The 18,364-nt window shown below is 37.3% G+C and overlaps 2 protein-coding genes across 7 annotated transcripts in view; both read left to right on the top strand.

Annotated features, from left to right (window-relative positions):
* LOC131507511 (uncharacterized) lies at positions 1-8,109 on the top strand. 6 transcript variants are annotated; one of them, XM_058722388.1, is made up of 3 exons: positions 1-954; positions 1,186-1,290; positions 6,136-8,109. In XM_058722388.1, the coding sequence occupies exons 2-3, from the start codon at positions 1,277-1,279 to the stop codon at positions 7,229-7,231; spliced, it is 1,110 nt and encodes a 369-aa protein (XP_058578371.1). In that variant the 5' UTR covers positions 1-954; positions 1,186-1,276; the 3' UTR covers positions 7,232-8,109. The 6 variants fall into 6 exon arrangements, with proteins under 6 accessions (XP_058578371.1, XP_058578374.1, XP_058578376.1 ...); XM_058722391.1 differs by having other exon boundaries at positions 6,168-8,109; XM_058722393.1 differs by lacking the exon at positions 1,186-1,290 and having other exon boundaries at positions 1-1,027; positions 6,168-8,109.
* Positions 7,710-18,364, top strand: part of LOC131508063 (transmembrane protease serine 11B-like) — a 24,174-nt gene continuing 13,519 nt past the window's right edge. Inside the window, 4 exon segments of the mRNA XM_058723332.1 lie at positions 7,710-7,888; positions 13,036-13,154; positions 17,550-17,664; positions 17,983-18,055. Of these exon segments, the coding sequence (XP_058579315.1) occupies positions 7,710-7,888; positions 13,036-13,154; positions 17,550-17,664; positions 17,983-18,055 (486 nt within the window).

Genomic DNA, 18,364 nt, shown 5'->3' on the forward strand with positions numbered 1-18,364 from the left:
CTTAAAACTACCTGGGGTATTGTCTGTCGGGGAATGGCCCTCAGCAGGCCCCCTGGGAAAAGAAGCATTAGGAAAGAAAATAAGGTTCCGCAAGAAATTGTGTAGCCTTATGTTTAGCCCTTGCCATCCCCTATGGAGACTCCTCTACTTACAGGAAGGATAGCCTCATGTATTTGCCAGCAAAGAGGGCCTATAAAGGAGAGACATATGGATTTGAAAGCCTCACTCCGGCAACTAAGGAGTGTATCTCTGGGCACAGGTGACTTAGACCCATAGCCCCACCTGGTCCCCCGGAGGCATTCCAGACGATGACTGAACCTAGTCAGTTAAGGTACAGAATGGTTCATTGGTTCCTAGGTGCATTGTCTCTCTGAGAATGTATGAGGCATGGGTTTCTAGGGCTTTTTCAGCCCCTTTCTGGCACCTCGGACTGAGGCAAACACATTGTTCTTCTAGCTTCAAGTGGTTAGGAGGTCATGTCCCTGTAACTGTTCCACTTGAGGTGTTTCATGCGAACAGCAAAGCAAATGCTTCATAGACTATAGATAATTATAGATAAACGCAGATGCATAATGGAATAATGTAAGAAATTAATCAATAATCAAAGGGTGTGTGGGAACATTACGGGAAAATCGCCATGTTATTTCTTAAAGGTTGATTACACATAGGAACGTTTTTAAAATTAGGTAATGTTAGAAAAACGTAGATGACGTATGCTACAAGGAAATCACTAGCAAATATAATGCCACGTTTGCTACAATAAATCAGCCAGTTCAACACACTGCTGTTGTCTGTGTCCATTTTTATTTTAGTTTTAGGTTTTTATTTTAGTTTTTTATTTTTAGTTTTTTTAATTTTAGTTTTGTTTTATTTTCACCGACGCTGTTCTTCCTTTGGGAACCCCTGGTTGCTGGAGCTCATCTCCAGCAAGTGGCCCCCAAACAGGACCCAAAGGTAATCAGATAGGAGCATTCGGGAGGGCTAGGACTCCACCTGGTGTGCTGCAGACCCCTGCAGACGTAGACAGGTAAGTGAAGGGTGAATAGTCAGAACAAAAATTTGAGAAGTTATGGGCCATATTAAGTCTAAAGAAAGAAGACTATTGAAGTATTACTGCATATGCTTGGAAAAAGAAAAATTAAAGTTACTAATAGCCAGTTGGTTAAATTTTTACATTTTATTCAGGAATGCTGTCCATGGTTTCCTGAAGAAGATACAGTAAACTTACAGACATGGAATAGAGTAGGAGATCAGCTTAGGGAGTATTATACTCTCCATGGACCAGAAAAGGTAACTGTAGATGCCTTTGCTCTTTGGAACTTAATTAAAGATGTTTAGAACCTCGGCAAGAGGTTGAAAAACTCCCCCAATGGGAGAATTTTTCTTTAGGGGAAGGTACTCTTTTGCTTTCTCCTGCTAAGTCTCAGGCAATGCTGGCTTCGGCCCTGCCTGATGATGATAAGCTTACACCTGAGGAGGAACAAGATTTGGAGGATGCTGCAGCCAAATATCATGATGAGGGAAGCCCTATAGGGGTTTGTGCAGCTCCACTAAATAATAAAGAGCCTCCTACACCTTTTCGGGCTCCCCCTAGTCCTTTACATTGTGATAAATTGTTTAGACGTTTGCCACCTCGTCCCCCTCTTCCAATGACCTTGGCACAACAGAAGGTCCATAGAACTTCAGGCTTTTTGGCTGCACTAAGACAGGCAGAACAGGCAGGGGATATTGAATTTGCTCAATGTTTTCCTGTCATGTATGGAGGCTAATTTGATGAGGAGATCTCTTGGGAACCTCTGCCATATAAAATACTCAAGGAATTAAAGGCTGCATGTCAGGACTATGGTCCTCTTGCTCCTTATACATTAACTCTTTTGGATACACTGTCTAACCGATGGATGGCACCTTATGATTGGGTGCAAGTGGCCAAGGCCTGTTTGTCTGGAGGTAATTACTTGTTATGGAGGGCAGAATATGAGGAATTGGCTAAGAGGCAGGTTTCTATGAAAAGGAAGTCCAAGGATGTCCCTATGACTTGTTGCTAGGAAGAGGAGAGTATAATACTGCCTGGTGTCAGATGTATTTAGACAAGGATATTCTTGCATAAGTAAATTCCTGTGCAGTCAATGCTTGGAAGGCCTTGCCAGTCACCACTGAAAAAGCAACAGCATTAGGGAATGTTAAACAAAGGGCAGAGGAGCCTTTTGAGGATTTTGTCTCTCACCTAATGGTGGCAGTAAAAAGAGTTATAACAGATGAGGAAGCAGCCAACATTTTGGTAAAGCAGCTTGCATTTGAAAATTCCAATACTACTTGTCAGTCTTTGCTGGGGTCTATACGAAAAACTGGCTCTTTAACCAATTATGTCAAACAATGTGCAGATGTCAGTCCTGCTTTTATATAGGGAGTAGCTATTCCTTCAGCCCTGAAAGGAGAAACTTATTCTCAATTCATGCAAGGATTGTCTAATAAAAATGGTAAACAACCTTTAAAGGGTCTTAATGTAAATTGCTTTACATGTAAGCAACCAGGGCATTTTAGTCGGCAATGTCCCCAGAATAGATTTGTTTCTCAAGTGTCCGGACAAAATGTAAATACTCGCCTTCCTCAGGCACTTTGCCTTCGCTGCCAGAAGGGATTTCACTGGGCCAAATATTGTAGGTCCATGTTTCATAAGGATGGCACTCCTCTGAACCCTAACAAGAGTTAGATTTTAATCAAGAGAATTCTGGAAACGGGCAGAGGGGCCTGCCCCAGGCCCAGACAATAAGTGGGGCATTTTCCCTGAACCCGTTCATTCCTTTTGTCCCATCTTAGAACTCTTCAAAGTCACTCCAGGGAGCGCAGGATTGGACCTACGTTCCTCCACCTCAACAATATTAACACCAGATGTGGCTGTTACCCCTATACTCACCGGGGTAAAAGGACCTTTGCCCAAAGGCATAGTGGGAATCATTTTGGGTCAAAGCTCTATGGCCTTACAAGGGCTGTCAATTATTCCAGGAGTGATTGATTCAGATTACACTGGAGAACTCCAGGTACTCGTTTCTCCTCCAACAAGAACAGTTCAAATAGAGAAAGGACAAAGAATAGCACAATTATTATTATTGCCTTACCATGAGACAGGAAAAGTAGCCTCTCAACAAGATGGAGGTTCAAAGTGATTTGGGTCTAGTGATTTGGTTTTTTGGATCCAAGAGGTCACAGCTTGGCGACCTCTTAAGGAATTATTAATTCAAGGAGAAAAAATTACAGGTTTGCTCGATACAGGCGCAGATGTGTCTTGTATTGCAGGAAAGGATTGGCCTTCTGAGTGGCCCACTAAAGCTGCTCCTGTAGGACTTATAGGTGTAGGAAGAGCTCCTTCTATTGCTAAAAGCACACAAATTTTGCCATGGGCTAACGAGGAGGGTCAATCTGGAGTTTTTTGTCCTTGTGGAATTCCCACTATCCCTATAACGCTATGGGGACGGGACATATTATCCCACATGGGGATGCTGCTATATAGTCCAGATGACAAGGTGCCTGCACAGATGCTACAGATGCATTTTGATCCAGATAAAGGACTGGGAAAACACAATCAGGACATTAAAGAACCTATACAGACAATATCTAATGTTAAAAGACAGGGACTTGGATATCAAAATTTTTAATGGAGGCCATTGCTGAAAGAGCTGCTGATCCCATTAATTGGATAAATGACAATCCAGTTTGGGTGGAACAATGGTCTCTACCCTTAGAAAAGTTACAGGCAGCAAAAGAGTTAATACAGCAACAGTTAGAAGCAGGGCATATAGAACCCTCCAATAGTCCATGGAAAACACCTATTTTTGTCATTAAAAAAAAAATCAGGAAATGGAGATTATTACAAGACTTAAGGGCAGTAAATGCTACTATGGAGGATATGGGTTCTCTTCAACCAGGCAACCCTTCTCCTGTGGCAGTACCTTCCACTCATAACATAATTGTTATTGATCTGCAGGATTGTTTTCTTCACCATTCCTTTAAGTCCTTAAGTCCTTTAAGTCCACCATTCCTTTAAGCAAGCACTTTGCTTTCAGTCTGCCATCAGATAATCTTAAGCAACGTTATCAAAGATATCAATGGAGGGTGTTGCCACAGGGTATGAAAAAGAGTCCTACCTTATGTCAAAAATATGTTGATCAAGCTTTAACAGAAATAAGAGACCTTTATCCTGACCTTTATTTGGTCCTTTATATGGATGACATATTAATCGCTCATCTGGACCAGACACTTTTACAAGAAGTGTTAATCAAAACCACCTCCACCCTGTCGTCTCATGGGTTAAAGGTGGCACCAGAAAAAATCCATACATACTTGGGACGGATATTAAACACACATACAGTTTCACCTCAATCTTTGCAACTTAGAAAGGACAATTTACAAACTTTAAATGATTTCCAAAAATAATTAGGAGATATTAATTGGATTAGGCCATTTTTTAAGATTCCCACTGCCGATTTAAAACCATTATTTGATTTATTACAGGGAGACTCTAATCCTTTATCTAAAAGAACTTTAACTCCTGAGGCCTCCGAAGCCTTGAATATGGTAGAATAAGCCATTAATAAGTAGATTTTAAGGTTAATCAACTATAATTTACCTTGGTCTCTAATAATTCTGGCCACAATATATACTCCAACAGGCTGCCTATGGCAGGAGGGGTCACTTGAATGGTTACATATGCCAGCTACTGGAAAGAAAATATTAACAGCATACATTGATTTGACTGCCAGCTTAATAACTAAGGACAGAAGAAGAAGCATGGAGATCTTTGGTAGGGATGTTCATAATATTATTCCTTATAACAAAAACCAATTACAAGATTTAATAGAATCCAGTGAAAATTGGCAAATAGCTCTGAGTGATTTTAGAGGCGAAATACTGTTTCATTTGCCAAAAAATCCTATATTACAATTCCTTCGTGAACATCCTGTTATATTTCCAGAGAAATGTAAATCATCTCCTATTCCTAATGCATCTCTGGTATTTACTGATGGTTCATCCAATGGAAAAGCTGTGGCTATTATTGACTATCACCCGCATATACAAGAGACTCAGGAAACTTCAGCTCAAAAGGCAGAAATAATGGCAATCCTGTTTGTTTTTTCCACACTAACTGAACAAAGTTTTAATCTTTACACAGATTCTCAATATGTGGTTAAGCTCTTTCCCCATATAGAAACTGCTACAATAGCTATTAATAAAACTACTATTCCTAGATACTTATTGGAATTACAAAATTTTATTCATGAAAGAAGAGATCCTTTTTACATAGGTCACATCAGGGCTCACAGTAATTTGACAGGGCCCTTACATGAGGGAAATGCATTGGCTGATAAATACATGAAGTTTGTTCTGGGAACAGCAATAGAGGATGCTCAGAGAGCTCATAAAATTCATCATCAAAATGCTGCTGCCTTATGATATCAATTTCAGATTACCAGAGAAGCTGCTAGACAGATAGTAAGAGATTGTCCTACTTGTCCTATGCATGTCAGTGCACAATCTATGGGAGTTAATCCCTGAGGCCTACGAACTAATGATTCATGGCAGATGGATGTAACTCACATTTCCAGCTTTGGGAAACTTTCCTATGTACATGTTACTACAGATACTTACTCCCATGTAACTCTAGCCTCAGCCAGAATTGGAGAAGCCCACAAAGATGTCATTCAGCACCTGTTCTATTGTTTTTCTTATTTAGGTATGCCACTTCATTTAAAAACTGATAATGCACCTACCTATACTTCAAAAGCTTTTAAGCAATTCTCCAACACCTTCAACATTAAACATACTACAGGAATTCCTTATAATCCTCAGGGACAAGCTATTGTAGAAAGAGCCCATCAGACTTTAAAACATCAAACTACCAAACTGCAAGAAGGAGAGCTTAAGTATAGCTCCCCTCATCATATTTTGAGCCATGCCATGTTTGTTATTAATAATTTTAATGTGGCTACTGTGGGCATTTCTGCCACGCAGAGTCACTGGAACCCTGATCTTGATGCTCCTAAACCATTGGTAAAATGGAAGGATCTTCTTACAGGAACATGGAAAGGGCCTGATGTTTTACTAACTTGTGGGAGAGGATATGCTTGTGTTTTCCCACAGGATTCAGATTCTCCTTTGTGGATTCTGGACAGACTCATTAGACATGTTCAACCCGCCACCACCTCCTCCATCTTTCCACACATCGACTCAACACAAGAGACGTCTATCGGAGGAGAGCCGAGGAGGACCACTGACATATCGCATGAGAGAACTTCACCTTCAAGATGACTGGCAACCGCTGAGACCAACCCCGATGCCACGGCACAGACTGACCCAAGCGACTCAAGACAGCAGTCCACCAGCATGGGGCCAAATAAAGAAACTGACGAATGAAGCTGAGAGACTGGTTCTCAACCAAGGACTTCAACCTTCTCCTTTTACTCTTTTTGTTGCTATACTTGCCATTTTAGCTTGTCAGGCAAAATGTGACAAACCGGGTACTTCTTATTGGGCTTATTTACCTAACCCTCCTTCTTTTCAACGGGTAACTTGGGAGAATGAGGTTATTCCACTTTATACTAACATTCCTTCTTTGATGGGAGGAGCTCAGTCTCCTATTCAATTGGGACAGGCTGTTAATACTAAAAACTTCTCCTTTTATGGAGTTTCAAGTTCTGTTCCTATCTGCTTTGTTATCCCCAATACTATAAAGGATGAGTCTCCCTCCATTAATGGCTGTGCTCCAACATCTTATAAGGGGGTGTTGAGAGATTCTCCTAATTATGCAGTTGCAGACAAAAGACTCCTATGGTCTCTAATTTTGCTTTTACCTGGAGACTCTTCTCCTAAAATGTTTACTCCTAAAGATTATCCAAAAGCCCTCCCTGTTTGTGCAGCATCTCCTCCAGAGAAGGATGACACTAATGAGGAATGGGCCTTTGTTAACCCTAAAATAGGCTTCCCAAAATGGAGATATTGTGCTTATAAAAAGGAGATTCATATTGTTATTCCTGGAACATATTTAACTGTAATTGATAGAAGTTGTGCAGATTCTTCTGTAGATTATAGGCTTTTCTTGGAATCAACTAATGTTAGATACTCTTGGAAAAATGAATATATCCCTCGCCGCATGCCAATTAATAGATGGCATATTAATGGATGGGTACCAAGCATCTTGACTATTTCTACAAAAAAAGGCAGGATATTTTCAATCTGAAATATGGCGTGTGATTGCTGCCACAAAACTGGTTAACACTGCACAGGCCGGAAAATCAGAGCAGATATCAGGTACAGGCTTGCTTACAGTCTCCATATGCATTTTTAATTTCCGGAGATTATAATTCCTTAAATATCTCTGAGTATGCTGACAAATATCATGTATCTTGTATCCGCTGTAATCTTACAAATTGTGTTTCCCCTTTAACAAATGTAAAAACACTGATGATTGTTCAGCGACCCCCATATTTAATTGTTCCTGTCACTCTAAATACTACATGGTTTGATAGTTATGGTTTGCAAGCTTTGCAGGATGTAAATGCACTTCTTGTTCGTGGTCGTCGCTTTGTAGCTCCTCTTATTCTTGGAATTACAGCATTTATAACTTTAGCAACTTCCCTTTTGCTTTCTGCTATATAGCCTGATCTCAAGAAATTCACACAGCAACTTTTACTGATCAATTATCAAAAAATGTATCCATGGCTTTACCTACACAAGAAATTATAGATAGAAAACTAGACTCTAAGGTTAATGCTTTAGAAGAAGCTGTTCCCATGATTGGTCAGGAACAGACCTCTTTTAAGGTTCGCCTTGCCTTGAGATGTCATATTGATTTTCATTGGATTTGTGTAATGCCCCTAAAAGTTAACGAATCTCTGTATTCTTGGGAGAGAGTTAAAAATCATATCCTAGGTATCTGGAATCACTCAGATTTAAATTTTGATTTAAATTCTTTACATAAAGATATTCGTGAGATTAGTCAAGCTGAGGCTGAGTTTTCTGCCTCACAAATATCAAACACATTTTTTTCAAAATTTATCCTCTTATGTCTCTCATAAAAGCTTTTTTACCACTATGATTAAAGTGGCTTTGATTGGAGGATTGATAATTCTTCTTCTTCTGCTTCCAGTCATCGTCAGATTGTTGAGGGGTAGTATCCAGGGGCTGGCAATGGAACTTCATGCCATTAAATTAAAAAATAAAAACGGGGAGATGCTGGAAGTTGAGCTATCCCAGCCTGAGTGGCAAAGCCCGGGCTGTGGACGGATTGGTGACTGCAAGGCAGCCCACCGACACCGAAGCTTCTTGCACTCCCGCTTTTAGGTAATTCGGCCTTAAAACAACCTGGGGTATTGTCTGTTGGGGAATTGCCCTTGACAGGCCCCCTGGGAAAAGAACCATTAGGAAAGAAAATAAGATTCCGCAAGGGCTTTACGTTTAGCCCTTGCCATCCCCTATGGAGACTCCTCTACTTACAGGAAGGATAGCCTCATGCATTTGCCAGCAAAGAGGGCCTGTAAAGGAGAGACATAAGGATTTGAAAGCCTCACTCCGGCAACTAAGGAGTGTATCTCTGGGCACAGGTGACTTCAACCCATAGCCCCACCTGGCCCCCGGAGGCATTCCAGACGATGACTGAACCTAGTCGGTTAAGGTACAGAATGGTTCATTGGTTCCTAGGTGCATTGTCTCTCTGAGAATGTATGAGGCATGGGTTTCTAGGGCTTTTTCAGCCCCTTTCTGGCACCTCGGACTGAGGCAAACACAATGTTCTTCTGGCTTCAAGTGGTTAGGAGGTCATGTCCCTGTAACTGTTCCACTTGAGGTGTTTCATGCGAACAGCAAAGCAAATGCTTCATAGACTATAGATAATTATAGATAAACGCAGATGCATAATGGAATAATGTAAGAAATTAATCAATAATCAAAGGGTGTGTGGGAACATTACGGGAAAATCGCCATGTTATTTCTTAAAGGTTGATTACACAAAGGAACATTTTTAAAATTAGGTAATGTTAGAAAAACATAGATGACGTATGCTATAAGGAAATCACTAGCAAATATAATGCCACGTTTGCTACAATAAATCAGCCAGGATGGAATGGCAACCTCCAAGCTCCTTACATGCAGAATTGCAATATCCGGTATACAGAGAGAACTCACACATATCCATAGGAAAAAAAAAAAAAGATAAATAACCCAATAGAAAAAGTAAGCTAGATATATGAATAGAATTCTCAGAAGAGGAAGCCCAGAATGAGAATGAGAATCATTCTCACTGGCAATTAGGGAAATTTAAATGTAAACCATAATAAATACAATTCATTTACATCAGAATGATGGCAATACTAGTTATATTAAAATGGATACCTTGTGAAAAATCATTTGACAGAAACTTCTGCCTCGTTATAGCCATGTCAAACTGTGGAAGAAGAAGCCAGTATAATGGATCGGTCAAACACAGATTTAGGATTATCCCTCTTTACCACAAACCTGTTTCTTGGCTGTACCTTCTAGGTGACCAATCTAAGACTAGGCTGTTATTTTTTTCTAAATAGTCAAGTCAAGGAAGTTTGTGATTCCCTGGATGACTCCTCTCTTGAAACCATAGAAAAATGGTAGTCATTAGTACTAGTCAGACAAGTTTCATCATATTTGTTCTGTACATTTCACACAGCCCATAAAAACAAACCAATCAACACTGAATGTAGCACATAAGCCTGTGAAACATTGATCACCTTAAAAGCTACTCTAAGAGGTCATTTTAATTATCACTATCATCGTTGTCACCATCATCATCACCACCACCATTGTCCCTGACACCACCACAACAATCAGAATATTATGTACAGGTAAATGGGATTTTATCTAGGAGGTAAGTTACAAACCCTAGCAAGTTGCTAGAGTATTTTCTAGCTTTTTAAAAACTGGTTGCTTTCTATAAGTTAGATTTTTATTTCTAGACACTGCTAAAAAAACATGCTACTGTTTTTGAGGTTTAAAGGCTCTGCAAAGTCTCTGGGAAAGTTTTACAAAGTTGGAATAAAAGAATCCAGTTTTAGCAAAATTTTGCTTACTTTTTTTATAAGAACCCTACCATTTTTGTTCTTTAGTAATGTAATTGAAATCGTATCTTCTAATATGAAAATGTTTTCTGGGAAATAATTTAAAAATATAAATTCCATCATGGATTTTTGGAATAATGTACTTTGTAACTTAGGTCCTGAATTGGCAGCAGGCAGACTACAGAGGGGCTCAGAACTTCATAGATTTTGAAATGAATTCCCTTCTGTAGGCTCTCTGCTTTTCTAGAATTTAGGGGAAAGTTAGAGGTGGAGATCATTCAACTCATTTGATCATTAATTTCCCTGTTCCTTATTCACAACTCTTTCCCTAATGATTTAAAGTTCTCTGGGGGGGGGGAGGTTTATCTTTATAAAATTTGGGGAATTTCGCACTGGAATCTTGCTTTTTAACACGCTGTTCACTGTATAACAGAATTCAGGTGCATCTAATTCAAATGGTTTGTAAATGAAGTTCTAATAAATGAAAACTATAGTTATGTTTATGCTTTGTGGTTTAACAGCTAATGCAATATCAGAATGTAGTTAGAATATTATCTAGGAAATGATTCCTGGTATGGACTGTGGGGATAAATTATAGTGAGACTGATGTTTTAAAATTGTGAATCGTGTAGTTACCATTATTTTTATCGACATTATTATTGTAATTGATTAAGGTGAACAGTTGATTATACCAGAATAATGATGAGCCCTAACTTGAATTAGATTCAATACAAAAATGAGGCAGTTATAGTTTAATTATGTACATACAGTTGGTTAAATTCATTGTAGATTAATTTTTAACCGATTCTCTTTGTTCAATGAGTTCATCCTGGAAGGCATGTTTCTGTCTTTAAAAATGGCCAAGGGACATGTAGGTGGCTCAGGAGATTAAGAATCCAACTCTTGATTTCGGCTCAGGTCATGGTCTCAAGGCTTGTGAATTCCAGCCCTGCTTTGGGCTTTGTGCTGACAGTGTGGAAACTGCTTGGGATTCTCTCTCGCTGTCACTCTGCTCCTCCCCACCACCCCCACCTGTTTCTCTCTCTCTCTCTCTTGCCCGCTCTCTAAAAATAAATAAAGTTTTTTTAAAAAATGGCCAAGATTAATTTGGTAAATGAGAAAGTAAGTTGTTTCATGAATGGAACTTTTAAAATATTTAGAACTTCATTTTAATAATTTCAGCTATTATTCAAAAATAAGGACCAATTCCTCAAGCCCAAGTATCACATTTTCTGGAGGAAAGGTTGAATACATCACACACCACTGTGATCTTTTAGATATAAAAGTATCTCCTTAATTGTTTATGATAGGAAGACATCCATAATGAGGGGGAGAAAAGCATCAGTGCTCTAGTCAACAGTATGTATTCTCTACCACTTCCCAGAGCTTCTAAAAGAAGCTTTCAAAGAAAAATATTTTATAAGCTGTAGCATAGTGATTCTTTGTATAGAAACCATTTCAGCCACTTTAGAGTCACCACTCAGGCTACATAAATGTTTAAGTCCCTCAAACTAATTTGCATGTCTCAGAAAGACTAAGCTACCAGACTAACCTCCACCTGGCTAATCCAAAACATATTTGAGACCTCAATATCACGGTAAACTTTTCTGGTTATTAAAAGAGACATATTATCAGATATTCATAAGGTTGTAAATATTATTATCAATTACCTTAATTGCATACTCCTTTTAAGGTGTGATTTATCTAGTGTAAGAAACATAATACCTGAATAGCCTTTTTGCTCTGAGGATGAGATTAAGCAGCAGGATTCCAGAATGAAGGCATGCATGCAGTGCATCTGAAATAGGGAGTTCCTTTGAAGAGCTTTGACAAATAATCCCAGTTTTGGGAAGCACTCATTAACAAATCATCAAAGGGGTATCAAGAAGAGGCAGGATTAAGAGTAGAGAACAGGGCAGAGAGGAAATAAGACTGGGTGGAGTTGCACAGTTGTGTCATAAGGTAATTTTTTTTTAAGGAACTTCTCTACCGAAAAATAAATTGGTCTTAGAGGAATCAAAACAGAAAGATTCTCATATTCATAAGGAATATCTGCCAATCTGCCACATATATCCCCTGATTACAAACTCCTCTGTTTTGCAAGTTTTGTTTAGGATGATGAACACAAAAGATTGAGGAAAGAGCTGGGGCTATTTTGACATTTGAAATCAGATTATTATGTGTATGTGTTACAGTACTTCCTCCAAATCAGCAATTTCATGACATCATGTCTTTCAAAGTATATGAAATAACTAGTGTCAAACTTTATATAGATTAGACTAAGGGTCGCCATAAAACCTAATTGTAACCTTGATCACTCTATTAGGGTGATGCCAAGTCACCATATTTTCTGATTATTCTTCATCTAATTGATTGGTTTTAGTGATGAAATTTGCCTGTCTCTTAATTTATATGATGCAAAGAATCCATGTTTATTATAGAAAGATTAGAAAATATAGTTAGGAAAAAAGTAAACAAAAAAAGAAAATAATCTACCCATAATCTCATAACATGGGACAACTCTAGTTGACCTCATGATTTTCCTTTCACATTTAATTAAAACTCATAAATGGTTATATTATATATTTATTTTTAAGTCTATATATATTAATGTACATGATGTGACTATAGTTTACAAGAATATAATCAGACCACACTTAATGTTTTGTAACTTGCTTTAGATCAATAAAAAGAGCAAATTACTTTCTCTTTTTGAGGACAAAAACCATGTGTATCTTGCTCACTGCTATATCCCTAGAAGCTAACATAGCTAACAAATCAAATATGATTTGTTAAAGGAATGGACATTAGAGTCTATCTTCTCTGAGATGTTTAAGGTTTCTATGTTTCATACTAACATAAGAGCCTAATTATAAATTGTGTTGTATGAGGTGAGGAGAGCCAGGCAAATTTAGACTGTCTAGCCCATATGGTTTGAGCTATTTTCTTCTTTTCATAGGCATAGAATATTCTCCCAGAGAAGATCTTGGCCAGTATGGATGGTGATCCTTATCTTTCTTGGAGTGACAGCAGTCTTGGGAGTAACTATTGGTTTCCTTGTTCATTTTCTGGCAGTGCGTCAGTATTGACTATTTTCCATTTTCACCCTTACTACTAAATCTCCTTTTACTTTTAGAAATTGATAAGAAATAATATAAATATTAAATTTCTTAATGGAAGTTTTCTCATCTATTAACTATGTTCCAACATAATCATTCTCTATTATTTAATACCAGTTAAAAATTTTTTTGAATCAAATGCCTCCTTGAGCCACTCTGACATATTACCAACTATGAGAGTATGGCAAGACTGAAAAGCTCAATATTTTGATGCCAAGATGCATTGTCAATAAAGGAACATATGTATTAGGTCAGTAGTTGAGCTGTTATGTCTTTTAGTAAATATACCTAAAATTTTGGAAATCCTTATTCTTCTTGGCTCAATTCTGGTTGTTAAGATACAATTGCAAAATAAGAATGGATAATCCACAAATGGCTCATCTAATAGTAGACAGTAGAAGTGGCTGAATGGCTGAATGTTTATGTAAATTTGATCTTATTTAAAAAAAAATTAATACTACACTCAGAAAGTTTGGCTTTCCAACTTATTTTTACCTTTCAGAAAAATAAACCCTTAAGTCTGTGTAGCTATTTAATGTTTTCAAATAAATTTGATATCCATTATTCTGCTTGATCCTCATACTAATCCTTTGAGTGAAGGAGGGTAGGTTTTACTATCTCTTTTTTCACATGCAAAAAACCAAGATTAAGAAAAGTCAAACACTTGTTATCATAGGCTTTTAAATGTCATAGATGAGCATAAACCGAAACCTTAATATTTCAGTGTATTATTTTACTTTATCATAAGTTTTTCTTTTTTATTCCTCTGAAATATATTACCCTGTATAGTATAGGATATGTATCCAGTGTAGGATACATTTTGCCTAATACAGTGAAAATTCTAGTTTTTCCTTCATTCTGGCCTCTCCTTTGTTTTCTCTAACCATCTTGATCTCCAATTTCAAAACTTGTCCTTCAGAAGGGTCATGTATGCTTACAGTCTCTTGCGTGCCATTTCTGTCCTTGAACTCTCTGTAGTCTGGGTTCTTCTGCCCTCTGCTTGATTCTCCTCATTAAAGAATAACATCCATTATATAATTTCCTAAAGGAAAGTGCTCTGAGTTTACCAAATCAAGCCCAGTGAAGAAGCCCAGTAGCTTAATTAGTTATCTTTCCAAAATATAATTTGCATTTTAATAAGTCCCTTCTTCTGGAGAAACAATGCATTCATGAACAGGAGACAAAAGAACTGTAGGCATCCTGGCTTAAGCAAGATATGTGTGGGATGAGAATTTGCCCTTGACTTTCTCTGTATGGTGAACCACCTAATATTTCAAATATAAGGCTAGATGGACTTTTATTACCTGAAGTTAATTGAACTGGGCTCCTTGTGAAGTAAAAATGGGTACCCAAACTCTGTTGTAAAGGTCACCTAGAGTCAGCTTAAAAGACGGGTTTGCTCTCAGATTCTGGCTTAGGAACCAATACAGTCTTTGTTAATACTAAGAACAACTTGAGTTGGATGAGACCTAATCTCTCATTCAAGTGGTATGAAATTTGCTTGTCTGTTGAATATATTGTTTCTCAAGACATTATTTTGAGTTTCTACTTCTTGAGTTACGTCAGAAATTAATATTCCACAAGGATCATTATTCTAGAAACGACTCTGGTTCAGCCCTTTCTTAACTATTTTATTTAACTACTATTTAAACTATTTCCAAAAGCTTACCCAGACATTTATAAACAATTAAAAAGTCCTTCAGATTGTTTATCTAGCAGTGCTAGGCCCTGGCTTTGTCTCAGAATCACATATAGAGCTCTTCTAAAGAAGTATCCATTCCTTGGGCCCTTCCCTTATGTTTTATGATTCAGTGGAACTGAGGCAGGACCTGTCCATGTGTGCCTTTAGGAGCTCTGTAGTTATTCTGATAGTGTTATTTTGATAGACAGTGTTGCAATCTATGCATCTAAGGCAATGTTTTATAAAGGTAATAACATTTATTTCTATCTTAAAATAAAAGATTTTATTATAAACTTTGGGATGGACTCAGATTATAATATAAATACTGACTATTGCTATGCCTGTAAAACTGACTATGATTTTATAGGCCACAGTGTAAGGTACAGGGTAGATTCCCATTCCAGTTGTCTAAATAATTGTATTATTCAGCTCAGGCTGCCATAACAGAATACCAGAGACTGAGTGGCTTAAACAACAGATATTCATTTTCTTGCAGTTTGGAGGCCAAGATCAGAGTGCCAGCATGGTCAATGTTGCCTCACATGCCTTTTTTTCTGTGGCATATGGAGTTGGTGGGTAGTTTGTGGAGAAAGAGAGAAGGGTCTCTGGTGTCTCTTCTTATAAGGCTACTAGAATCTGACTTAACCCTATGACCTGATTCATGATCTGATTTAACCTTAATAACCTTGTTAAAGGCCATACCTGTAAATATAGGCGCATTGGGGGTTAGGGCTTCAACATATAAATTTTAAGGGGACAATTCAGTTCATAAGGATAATCAAGGGTGGGACGCCTGTGTGGCTCAGTTGGTTGAGTGTCAAACACTTGATTTTGGCTCAGGTCATGATCCCAGGGTCACACTGGGCTCTGTGCTGCACATAGAGCCTGTTTAAGATTCTCTCTCTCTCTGTCTCTCCCCCCCACCCCGCCTTCTCTTCTACTCGCTCTCTTTTTAAAATCAAATCAAATCAAATCAAATCAAATCAAATCAAATAATAAAATAAAAATAAAAACCAAGGGAAAATAAACTTAAAAATTACACCTCAATGGGGCACCTGGGTGGCTCAGTTGGTTAAGCGTCCGTCAGACCTGAGCTGACTCAGGTCATGATCTTGCTGTCCATGGGTTGGGGCACCCCATCGGGCTCTGTGCTGACAACTCAGAGCCTGGAGCCTCTTTTGGATTTTGTGTCTCCCTCTCTCTCTGCCCCTCCCCCATTCACACTCTGTCTCTCTGCCTCTGAAAAATGAATAAACCTTAAAAAAATTTTTTTAAAAATTGCACCTCAAATCAATCTGATTTTCAGTAATATAACTAGACTCAAGTATCTAAACATCATGGTTTCTTTGAATATGGGCATGATATATGTGACTTTTGACAAATTAATCTGCGTACCTGTAAATACCCAAGTTCAGCATACTGGATATAACACAAAATTAGCAGATTCTAGTTGGTCAGTCTTCTATTTCATGAAAGACTTCATAGATTAAAATCATGAAGTGGTATGAAAGAGGATCTTGGAGTTTATTTATTGCAATTTAGTCTTTGTGATTAGTGAAAAAAAATCCCAGAAAGCTGAAGTGATATACCAATACAGCACAGCCCATTGGTGGCAGAGCTTAAACTAGTTTCTCTAACTTCATATGCATTATTTTTTTTCAGAATGGCCTTAGGTAGCTTCTTAGCTAGAACCTAGCATTTGCTTTTCATATATACCAGTTGCTCTAAGGAAAAATATAGGAAACCATTGGAATATAGGAAACTAATTTTTATTTTGGATTGAAATGATATTTCTGATTCCCAGGATAATGCATTATTTCATCTCAGAGATCATATATGTTTCAAAGCCTATTATTATTATTAGCACTTCTTAGAGACTCTATAGTACTTTTTAAGGTGAATCAAAAGTACAATTGCTCTCAAAATATATGAATGGATGATTGCTTAACCAAAACAGAGTACCATTTCATATGAGTTTCTATTTTTAAAAGTACATGCATAATGTAGAAGAACTACCTCTAGGCTTGTCCTATTTTAACATTACAGTGGCCCTAGTATATTAGGTGAGACATTTTACATTTGGGGACAGGAAGGAATGGGGAATGTGAGACCTTGTGATGCTCCACCATATACGCTAGAGCCAAGTAGGATGGCAGCAGGAATTCAAGGAATGACTTAAAGGAGTGGAAAGCAGGCAGATAGGAAATGGGGCAGAAGAAAAGTTATAAAAGGGATCATCCAGAAAGAAAAGGGAAATGTTTGTAATGTTTCCTGTGTCAGAAGTGTTTAGAAAGTTTAACTGGGTAATCACTAGATCAAGAATTTAGATGACACATAAAAAGTAGGTTTCATTTCTAGTGCACACTAAAGTGGATTGTTAGTGGCTGCCTGGATTGCCATTCTGCTGTGGATGCTGAGGGTATACCTGGCTTGGCAGGGCAGTGGTGTCTATTATCATATGAAGGAAGGAGGGGGACCACTTCATGAATACTAGGTAGTTGCTATTTCTAGAATGGGTGGATATTCACTCCCCTTCATTTCCCTCCTCTTCCTTTCTCCCTCCCTCTGATAATTTAAAAATCTGGGTCGAATGTTAATTTTGAGACAAAAGTATGGAGGGATTTGAGTCTACCTGTTATTTTTAAATTCTTTGAGTATTTCTTTGTTTCACAGGAAATATTTTCTATTACCAAGGTGATTTTCATATTTCTGGAGTTACACACAATGATAGTTGTGAAAATGGAGCTTCACAAGCCAGCACAGATCTGGACAAAAATATAGAGACTAAGGTGAATCAGAGATTCCTTTTAATAATTTTAAATAAATTATTAAAATAATTTATAATAATTATTAAATTATTAAACTATAATATTAATATTATATTAATTAATCAATAAGATTATTAATTATTAATTAATATTAAAATATTAATAATTAATATTAATTATATTAATATTTAATATTAAATTAAATTATTAAATTATAATGATTATTAAAATAAAATATAAAATAATTTATATAAAATATTTATATTTTAAATAAATAAATTTAAAAATAAATTTGATTGAAACAGACATGATGGCTATTTTGTTTTTTTCTCTTGACGGATGTCTGATGTTTTTCAAAATTCTAGTATATATAAAGAATATATCAACTCTCAGGTCATCAAACTTCTGTAAGTACAAATTCAGTCAGGATCTTATGGAAAGGGAGGTAGATGATACGTCACATCAACTGTGGTTTTAAATAACAACAATAAAAGGAAAGAAGAAGAAAGAAAGAAAGAAAGAAAGAAAGAAAGAAAGAAAGAAAGAAAGAAAGAAAGAAAGAAAGAAAGAAAGAAAGAAAGAAAAAGAAAGAAAAAGAAAGGAAGGAAGAAATCTCCACAAATTAAAATATAATTGCAGTTAACAAATTTCTGTTCAGAGTAAGAACTGTTGTGTACAAATCTGTAACCTCCATACTTGAAGGGGAATTATAAGGTTGTT

The sequence above is a fragment of the Neofelis nebulosa genome, chromosome 3, assembly GCF_028018385.1.
Source record: "Neofelis nebulosa isolate mNeoNeb1 chromosome 3, mNeoNeb1.pri, whole genome shotgun sequence".
Taxonomy (NCBI): domain Eukaryota; kingdom Metazoa; phylum Chordata; class Mammalia; order Carnivora; family Felidae; genus Neofelis; species Neofelis nebulosa.